Source organism: Pteropus vampyrus, unplaced genomic scaffold (assembly GCF_000151845.1).
Source record: "Pteropus vampyrus isolate Shadow unplaced genomic scaffold, Pvam_2.0 Scaffold188, whole genome shotgun sequence".
NCBI lineage: Eukaryota > Metazoa > Chordata > Mammalia > Chiroptera > Pteropodidae > Pteropus > Pteropus vampyrus.
The window spans coordinates 1,497,289-1,507,954 of NW_011888969.1; the positions used below are offsets into that span (position 1 = coordinate 1,497,289).

Consider the following 10,666-nt stretch of genomic DNA (forward strand, 5'->3'; position numbering starts at 1 on the left):
GAACTTGGCCTGTGGCGGGGCTTCTACCAGAAAGGCCTAGGGCCGGCACACCTGGTGGCCAGCTTCAAACTGAGCTGGAGCACCAGCTGGGGCTGCATCCAAGGATAACACACTCAAAGGATAGACTAAACAGGCACCAAAGACCTACTAAAGTGAATCCTGCTCCATAGGGTCAGCCCCTTACTGGCCAGTCCTCATAACGAATCAGCCCAAGGGTCAATCCCTTCTACCGATGTGCAGACGGAAACCGAGTCTCAACCACAGCAGGAGGGCACACACAATCCGTAAAAGGGACACACCCGGAGCACCCAGCTCAGGTGACCAGGGAAGACTGTGCCACTGGGCCCCACAGCGAACCTACTACATAAGGCCACTCTACTAATTCCAGGAGACACAGAAACCCTACCTAATACATAGAAACAAACAGAAGGAGGCAGCCAAAATAGGGAGGCAAAGAAGCATGTCCCAAACGAAAGATCAAACCAAAGCTCCAGAAAAAAACTAAACAGAATGGAGACAAGTGATCTACCAGATCCAGTGTTCACACCACTGGTTGTAAAGATGCTCCATAAACTTAGGAGAAGAGTAAAGGAACTCAGTGAGAACTTTAACAAAGAGATAGAAAGCATTTAACGGAGATAGAAAACATAAAAAAAGAATCAACCAGAAATGGAGAATATAATAACTACGATGAAGAATACATTTCACAGAATCAAAAGCAGTGAAAAGCTGGAAACAACTAAAATGTCCACCAAAAAGGATTTGTATAAATAAGTGATGGTTACTTTGTACAAAGGTAAACTTTATTTATTGATATAAAAGGAGTTCCATGACAAATCGCTGAGATTTTTAATAGCAGATTGTAAAGTAGAACATGAAATAGAACTTGATTTTAATATAAATGTCAGTATAGACATAAAGATATGGGTATGAAAGTCTTTGCCCAAATATAAACAATTACATCTTCTCTGGTGATTTTTTAAAATTTGCTTTATTCTTTATTTTTGTTAGTTCTATTTGATATTTAGTTTCGTAACGAGCATATACTATATCATGATGCAAAATTATTTTTACACTGAAAAATGGTCTGAAAGAAAATAACTGCCTAAATTCTGTGCCACCTTTTAAAAATGTGGTTAAGATAAATAGACTTAAATAAAAAAAAATTAATTTTCCCCATAATATAGAATGTTGTGAATAAAATATAGAATGTTTAGTATATCTTCACTAAAGCATGCATGCTCACTGCGGTGTTGGGGGGAGGGGCTGGTCAAATTGGTGCAATTTTTTTTAATGAGCAACTGAGTGACGTATAGCAGCAGCTTCAGTGAAAGGTCCAAAGTTTTGATTTACTTCCAGAGATTAAAGCAAAGAAATACTCAGAGATATGGACACAGCCTTATGTAGAAGAATGTTCGTCATTATTTTTAGATCATAATTTAAAAATCGAACTAATGTGCATATTCAAAATTGTGGAGTATTTGTGCATATATAGCCAATAATCTGTCCAACAAATACTTGCTGAGTGTCTGCTCTGTGCCAGGCTCCGTGACAGCCCCTGGATTTAGTGGTGAGCAAAACAAACACACTTGCCTCCCGGAGTCTCATAGTCCAGTTACTCTGTGGGAAAGACAGACAATCATCTCTTTCCACAGAAAAGATAGGTGCTAGTCAAGAAAAATACAGGATACAAATGTGCGCATGTGTTTTTCTAATCAGACACACACACAAAAAAATGGAATAAAAAGAACAGTGCGAAACATGTTGTGAACATTAATTTTTAACTCAAGAAATATTCTGCTTGCCAAACGGGGGTGTTTCCCTGAGGGCCAGATCACTTGCGGATGATTAGCCACCGAACAGAGAGGATGGATAGAGGGCAAAATGACCCAGTGCGAGAAGGTTGAGAACCATTTCCATCAGAGCAGTAAAGAAATATAAAGATGAAACTTCTCAAGTTATAATGTAAATAACATATAAATATGATCCTGTCGGAAAGGGCCACCTCTCTAATGAGGTCTAAAAATAAGGAGGTGCAAACTTTTCCCTTTCTGCTCCATGTAACTTTAGCGAAGGCTTATTCTCCTCAGGGTTCCCCGTTGGAACCATTGTTAGGGTCAGGTCGTTAACCAGTAAAGCCGTTCATGAAGGCGTCGAGACTCTATGTCGTTGGCTGCTAGAATCAGCGACATTTGGGGGGAGGGTACAGATCCCTCGGTCCCTCACTATTCAGGAATTCTAGACCTGTTCTGACATGGTAGCTGAATTTGCTTCCATGGCACTAGACAAAGAGTTATACATTAAGTATGTGGTTATGGAAGCCTTGGGAGGACCATGCCTACCTCTTGTTCCTCCTGGTTGGTTGTAACCATAGCAACCTCTTACTCCAGACCAAAGTTCACCTGCTGTAAATCTTTATAACCAAGTTCGTAGTCCAATGTCCATTAGTATAGCCCTTCCTATGAAGAGAGAGCTTTCATATTTTCAAGAAAGCATTAGACTTTATTTCTAAGTTCTGAACTCCAAATGATAAGTTCCAAAAATATTATAAAAATCATTTGTTTTACCCTAGGACCCTTCTTTTTGTGAGAAAATGCCTACAACAAGGAAAACGTTGATGTTTTTATCAAGCTTTTTTACAAGCTTTGGGTCTTTCATCGTAATCTGTGCTACTCTTGGGACTCAAGAATGGGTCAGCAGTAAAATTGCCATTAATGATCTTTCTACAAATGGCAGTATTGTGATTGCCTACGGACTCTTTCGCGGTCGGAGCACTCAAGAACTGGATCAAGGACTTGCCGAACCAGACAAATATTTTGAAGGTAAATGAAAAAGTGATTTGAATGGAAATAGTATGATTGAAGGAGCTGGGAAAGTCATGACATTCTATATCTGCGCCAAATAATCATCAAAAATAATTTCCTTGTGAGCTTCGAGTTGGGCTCTAGATACGAGCAGGTATTTTTAATTTTGAGAATTCACCATATCGTTATCTTGGCTTCTTTAGTTCCGGCTGCTGGGTCTGCTGGCAGAACAGTCTGAACCATTGGAGCAGAGGCTATGTCTAAGAGATACCACTGAATTTATTGACGAGTAAATAGTTAAAAAGAAATAGGTAGCAGCAACATGGTATCCAACAGCCAGTAGGAACATGATTTTTGACTGTGTAGACTGTGAATTTTCAGCTGGAGCAAAAGCCTCTGCCCAGAACTTTGTTAGACACGTCTACCAAGGGGGAAAATGGAGTGGAAGACGTGGCCCATTTCTTAGTTCTACATCTCAAGTTCCTTTCTTTAACTAAGTTGTGTTTGCATTTTTACCTCCAAAATATCTCATTGTTATTAGACGTGATATTAAATTGCCATTAATTCCGTTAATTACATACTTTACAGGAATTCCTAAATTTTTTTTCTGGTTTCTTATATAATAATAGCCTACTCTCACTCGATGAGTAGAAAATAAAAATTCATTGAGAACGATAAGTTGAACTAGCTACTTCTTTGACTTTTGAAGTTTGAATATATGCTATTACGTTTTCTAAATTTAAAAAGCAACATTTGTAAATTATTCAGCACCTGGAATGGATTTTGCTCTGCACAGTGTTGCGTACAGGTGTTGTGCAGGTGTCACAAGGTATTATGCAGTCATTTCCTCTTGACTCATAAATACGTGTCATTTTCTACCTTAGACAGCTGTGGTTCCTGGTCCCTGTGTAGTACACAGTGGTAGGCGCTGGCTCCAGGTTCCAGCTTCAGTTTGTGACTTTGTTAATGAAATGGTTTCCTTAGATCCAGAGCAACGTGGTTATAGCTCCAAGTAATAAATTTGTCTTCTAGATGTTAGCGAAAGCACGGTCTCCCGCAGACCCAGCAGCCTCACACACCTCCTCCAGGACCAGCCTCAACTTCTCAGGAGAACGAGGAATAGTCACTTTGTAGCCACCCGAAGGCAAGACTTTCAAAGATTCAGTCACATTTTCAGTTATGTGAATAGAATTTTCAAAACCAAAGTGTGTACTAGGTTCTGAATCTCCAGCACGTTTCAAAAATTTAAAATATGAGATAACACCCTGTGAGGTTTTGATTTTTATACAGCATCTGTTTGGAACCAGTTGGTACCAATTTGCATTACATGCCTTTACCAAGGGCCTTGCCCATCCATGTGCCGGGCAGCTCAGAGCGGGTGAGGGTAGGTCAGAGTGCCACTCTGCAGCTGTGTGTGGTGCGTGGGAACCACGGTGGGGTTGAGAGAGCAGGACAGCCATGGTCAAGGACAGCCCCGAAGGGGGCGGGGCCCGGTGGGCTGGCGCCCACTGCAATATGGGAGGAGGTGGAACCTTTGCATTTGCTTTGCCTGGCTCTCTCCTTCCATCCTTCATTCCCGAGAGCCACATTCCAAGCCTCAGGTCGCTGTCAGCCTCCAGGCACTGGGGAAGATAAAACACGTCCCCATCAGTGAAGGTGCTGCACAGCTGCTCTGGCTGATGTCTGCTAAGGACCCTCAGAGCCTCGAGGGCTCCCTTGCTGATGATTTTAGCAATTGTTGAACTCGGAACACTTGTCAACAGTTCTTTGGAAAAGATGGGGAAAAGTCACGTGATTAAAGCGTGTGTCGTGGTGTGCAGCTGCTGGTGCTTCTCCGGGGGGGCAGAATTGCAACGTCGCAGTGACATGTGGCTGCTGTCCCGCAGGCTTCTTGTGACCACACGGGGTTTACTTCAAGTCAGAGAGCCATCACTGGCAGCACAGTACAACCTGTGTCAGAGCCACTTGCCTGCCCAGTGGTGATGGGTTGACATTTCCCTTTGAGAAGTTAACCGTGTCAGCTTCTTGGCTACGATGAGGTCACAACTGAAATTCTTCAAAGAGTAATGAATATTGCAAAGCTCAGTTCTATTTTCTCATAGGATTTATCACACCGTGCCATTTGGGGCTGTAGATTTTGAAATGAACGAGCAGAACGAAGTGACGATGGCTGATTTCAAAGTGCCAAACTAACTGAGTCCAAACTAGGTCGATCAGTGGAGAAAATAATGAGACGTAGTAAGGACACTCCACTGGGTAGCCAGGTGACTTGGGCAGCTCAGGCTGACCCGGGTGCCTAGCAGTCTCGTGTAGAGTCATCCCAGGTTGTCCAACCTCCAGATGGAAAGTGACAGCTCCTCTGTGTCTGCCAGTGAGCACGCCGCTTTGGCTGCTCTGAAAGTTCTAGATATTGAATTCCAGCTCACGAACACTGCCCTGAGAAGCTGCCATGTGAGCGAGGGGCTTGGATACTGAGAAGAACTGTGCACAGCTCATGCACTCACCACCTAGTCTTCCTAGAGAAAGACCCCCATCGGTTAAACCCAACAGCCGGCATGAACTGCTGGGCAAAGGGGGATGCAGGGGGCTGTGACGGCGAGGGGGAGTTCTGCCCCAGCCTGGCTCCCCCTGCCCGCCAGGCTCTTCCCTGCCCACCCATTTGTTCTCAGGGAGCTCAACATTGTACTATTAGCCCAAGCTAAAAATAATTTGGAAAGCAAGTCTGCTGCAAAAGTCAATTAATTGCAAAGAGAACAAACGAGGTTTACTCCTCCAGAATTTAGGCAAGCCAGTCCCTTACTCCTCACGCCCACTCGCCGTCCCCACCATACATGCCCCATATATTCTGAAGGAGAAGTGACTTATCGCCCTAGAGACACGACTGCACTGGGAAGTGGAGCTTAAGGGGGCAGAGAAGGCATCGCTCCCCTCTTCTCCCCGCGAGAATCCTGGTAAATTTCCAAGGGGTAGAGGCCGCCAGCTGGGACTTCCCACGCTCTGGGATCTGTGGGCTTAATGAGCTCCTCCAGGGGTACACTGTGGTCCACTGATTGAGGGGCCCCACCAGGTCAATCTGACCCACTCACAAAGCCACCAGCTGTCCCTCGGTCTCCCAGAGCGAGAAGGGCCAGATGGCAAGTGGGTCCTGAGGGGTTGAACCCCCATGCACAGGGAGCCGGGGTGTCCGGATGACCCAGTTTCTGCACGCCGCCCACCCTCCCAGCTGTGGGAGTCGCGGCCTCTCTCCCAGGGCTGCCAGAATCCGGGCAATTACTTCCAATTGTGAGGTGGTTTTTCCTGGTGCCAAAGCTTGGCCCGGGAAAGGGAGAACGGAACGGACGGAACCAAATGCATCGCCGACGCCGCGGGCGGAGAGCAGCGGCCAGGTGGGCGGGGCTTTCGTTCTTCCTTTGCCTCCCGTGGGCTGCGCGGGTTCCGGCCTGCGTGGTCCGCGTGCTGCGCCCGGGCGGGCAGGCGAGCTCGGCTGTCACACCTGTGCGGCAGGGAATTGGTTCAAAACGCCGAAACCTAAGTTTGCGATATGGCAGTTAAAACGGAGATAAATTGTCACATGAATACACGGAAAAGTATGCGTCCACAGGCTCCAAACCGGCTCCCTTTTGAAAAACCGTGCTTATTAGATGTTCCCAGAAGTCAAGAACAAAGCTCCACCTGGCTCTCACTTCCCAGTTCACTGTGCAGAGGTGGGACGTTCACCAGTAGCGAATGAGCATCCATTTACAGCGTCTATTAAGGGGATACAGCAGGACAGCTCTCCAGGTGCCTGAAATTGTCCCACCCTGAAATTCCTGTTTTCCAGTTAAGTATCCAAATGGGTTCTCGTTGGCTAAGGAGAGTAAGTCTAGTCCCGAGCCAGCTTCTGGTCAGACCCCGGCGACTGCCCTGTGCCCGAGGAGAAGCCGGGCGAGTGTGGAGCGGGAGCGGTTCTTCCTCTGGTGCCTGAGCTTTGAAGCACCTGCAGCGTTGACCCTGCACCTCTGAACAGGTGTGTCCGACCGCTCCCGGTCTCCTAGTCTTTCCGTTGCATCACCTGCCATGGGTTTCAAAACCGGCGTGTGCTGAATTATAGCAATGCGAGTCCCCGAGCCGCTGCTGCTCCGTCGTGGGCCCGGCAAGGGGCAAGAGGCACAGACCCAGCCAGGGGCCCCCGCCCGCATCCCCGGCGGTGGTGACGACCAGGACTATGGTTTCAGTTTAACCAGAGCCCTGCTGGAGTGCGTACCAGGGATGCATGACAAGGAGGACTAGCCGAGAGCCTCGGCGCGTCTGCGGGTCACTCACAGAAATCGCGGAGCGGTGCGGCACCCCTAGGGGCGCGTGGACTGGACAGTGGGAGTTGGACTTTGCTCCGAGGCCGGTCTCACTGACAGAGGCTCTGTACTCTCTGGCCTGGGATGGCGAAGTCGGCGTCTCCGGTGCCGAGCTGACGGTTCCCTCGTCCGTCCTCCCTGGTGTCCTGCGCGGTTTCCGGGACGCGTGGCTGTGCTTATGTTCCCTCCCTCTCCCCCGCCTGCACACTGTCCACCACACGGTCCTCTCTTCCTCTCAGCCCTGTGCCTGGCTGCCGTCCCCAGGGCCTCTCCCTCAGGGCCTGCTCTGTCTAAGGACACTTCTAGCTCACGGCCACCAGTGTGACGTCTCTCTCTGCAGGAGGGTCTTCGCCATGAGATCCCAATACTTAGGATGTCTGATGGCAGGCAGACATGCTGGCCAGATCCATTTTATGCCCACTGTCTGGCCGATGAAGGAAATTTACTCCCTCTGCTGATTTAAAAAGAAGGAACCGAGCTGATAGAATTTAGACGTCTAAGACCGGAGAGGAGTTGGATCGTGAGCGGGTGGCAGCCGCCCTCGTCGGCCTGCTGTGGGCCTCCCGCCCCACACGCGCTGAGAAGCAAGTCCTGCCTTACGGGGGGCGTCGGAGACCAGGCTGCTACCCACAGCGGGTTTACGTCCCATTCAAACAGTCACATGTTTGGAGAGGCTGCCGGGCCGGAGGGAGCCAGCGGATTTCTGTTGCTCCAACGGGAACATCAGGACCTCGGACAAAGTCGTAGAGATGCGGGCTTGGGCACCACACAGAGAAGACCCTTTAAATGACCTCGGCAACGCTGAGATGGGAAGGGCCACCTCGCGGAGACAGGACTCCCGGCAGCCCGGACGCGCTTCGGGGGGAGGCTAGGCAGCTCCCCGCCCCCAGCGAGCACAGCACCCTGGTCTCCTCCGGCTCCCAGGCCCTGTTCTTAGAGAGACTGGTTCCAGAGCCAGAGCTGAAAGAGCGAGCCCCACCCCGCCCTGGATCAAGAAACTCCCAGGCCTTTCCGGCGTCTGTTCTTGAGATCTGCTCCGTGGCGAGGCTGCGAGAGGCCACCTGCTCTCCCCCTGGGGCCTGGGAAACGGGACGGGGGAACAGAAGGGGCCTTTCCTCTGTTCCGCCCACCGCCACCATGCCTCTCAAACCCGGCAGCCCGCGAAGGCTTCGTTAGCTTGTTGCGACGGACTCTGAAGTCCTTGTCCCGAATTACTTTCTCCTTGTCTGCGTGACCTCCACAGAGTGTCTTGATAGACGCTTGATTTATTATGGTGGCACTGACATACTGGCAGCCAGGGAGGGGTTTTAGCGGCGCGTGGCCGGGGCTCCAGGCAGCTGTGGGGACGCATGCCACTGGTGCTGGGCATCTCGTGCTGCACACAGAGGAACAGGCAGAGGAAACAGATACAGAGGAAGGATGGAGATGGTGGCCGCAAACAGGAGGGCGACGAAGGCCTGGGGCATCTGTGTTTTATTTTACACGACTGCACAGCCGTGTCTGGAGCTCTTTGCACCCAAGAAATACGCAAGTTTTATAAAATTTTGTTAGAGCGCAGAGGAATTGAGCTCAGAAAGAAATCCGATGGCTCGTGCCATGAGCACTTCCCTCGCTCAAGCCGCCCGGGCTTTGGGTCCTCTGGTTCCAGCAAAGTCAGGTCTGCAAGGGGGGCCGACGCCGGGATTTGCATTTTGCGCTGTGAACCTCACCAAACTTTGTTTTAGTTTTAGGGAAGCTGAACAGCTCTTCGCCTAAGACGCTGCACTGGGTGGTCATCCTGGCCCTGTTCCTCGGCCTGTCCACTTCGCTGCTGAGTTCCGGCTTCACCCTCTACAACAGCATCAGCAACCCCTACCAGACGTTCCTGGGGCCGATCGGCGTGTACACCTGGAGCGGGCTCAGCGGTGAGCACCAGCTGCGGCCCGGGCACTCTGCTCTGCCCGGTCTTTCCACGTCTCTGCCACACACGTGAACATACACGATCACCGTCGAGCATGGAGTTAGGGCGACCCGCCGGGTGCCGAGCCTCTCGCCGGGGGCTGCGGTTTAGTGTTATAAATCGACAGCGTTGATTAAGCATCTCTGGAAATCGGATTCTGTTTTAGGTGCCTTGGCGAGAGGCAAGGAGCGGAGCGAGGAGCGGGTGTTAGGTGTTAAAGTCTATGACGTGCACCAGCCTTTGCTTTGGGCACCTAATGTACGGAGTTAAACAAGACACACACGGATTGATAAAACATTCGCTGGGCTCCTGCTGTGTGCTTAAAACTCCAAATTAGGCTCCACGTGACGGATAGAAGCGCACACACGTATCCACTGATGCTCGCACACACGCACACGCACACGCACGCACACACGCATGCGCACGCACACGGTCACACACACGCACATGCTCACACACACGCACACGCTCACACACACGCACACGCTCACGCACGCGCACACACACACGCACACGCACACGCACACCCACACGCACACGCACGCTTATTTACTCTCCATCGCACTTCCATGCAACAATGGTTCACTGGGGCTAAGATTCGTGATACATCTGCATGATTGTGCCACAGAAAACCACAATTCTGGGGCCAACGCCCTTCTCGTGGGTGGCCTGTGAGCCCAGGGTGCTGCTGCGTGGTGTCGCTAGGTGATTTTATTTGTTTGTTGGGCAAGGTGTCGGGGTGGGGGCTGGAGCCCAGACGAGAAGTGGGTCCCAGCTCGAGTCACAGGAGGTTCGAGTCTCACTGGGGTTTCGCGGCCTCTGGAGCCACCACATCTGCCCACAGGCCTGGTCGCGTAAGCGCCTCTTGCCCCTGGCAGGCAGCCGCATTTCTCCTGTTCTCTGTCTCTCCGCCATGAAAGCTTGATCTCGAGGGCGCATGTAAAGAAGCCCGTCCTGCCGACGTGTCAGTTCCGGGTGGTGCATTTTAAGCCAGGCCAGAACTTTCGAGCACGGAAGAGGTGCTCTCGGGAAAGGGGTTCTGGGCGGCTTCCTCCTGTCCTGTGAGAGGCCGTCCTCATGCTAGCCTAGTGCAGGTGGCCGGCAGGGGCCCCGTGTCTCTGGCGTGACTCCGAGAGGTGGTGCAGGAGGCGCCGACGGCAGCACCCGCTGACTCGGGCCGCGTAAATCCCTCACTGTGGCCTTTCTTAAGCTAGTAGTTGAGGACGTGTGTGAGCAGCCCCGGCACAGCATGAGCATGAGAGAGCCATGCACCTTGCTGGTCCTGCAGGGGCCTTTTAACAGAGCGACTCACGATCGGTCACCCCGGACGGCAGGCGGAGCTGGGATCGGCCTGGATGGCCACGCTGCATGCTCACACCTCAGCTCTGAGGCTGCGGGATCCGGCTGGTTGAGCCACATTCCCACGTGACTCGTCCTTTCTTTCTGTGCTTTTATTGTCTGGTGGTAAAAACAAGCAACAACCCAGATTTAGCGGGCGTCCACTGTGGGCAGGCACAGCAATCCCACTTCCTGTCACAGGGTCAGGACTTGGTTATAAGCTCAGGTGTCCCCCCCCAAATGCCAGGGTCCCT

At 50.8% G+C, this 10,666-nt stretch overlaps 1 protein-coding gene across 1 annotated transcript in view; it reads left to right on the forward strand.

Annotated features, from left to right (window-relative positions):
* Positions 1-2,473: 2,473 nt before the first annotated feature.
* The window catches only part of CLRN3 (clarin 3), an 11,914-nt gene continuing 3,721 nt past the window's right edge, over positions 2,474-10,666 (forward strand). Inside the window, exons 1-2 of the mRNA XM_011371326.2 lie at positions 2,474-2,822; positions 8,860-9,039. Of these exons, the coding sequence (XP_011369628.1) occupies positions 2,594-2,822; positions 8,860-9,039 (409 nt within the window). The 5' untranslated portion in view covers positions 2,474-2,593. The remainder of the gene's footprint in view (positions 2,823-8,859; positions 9,040-10,666) is intronic.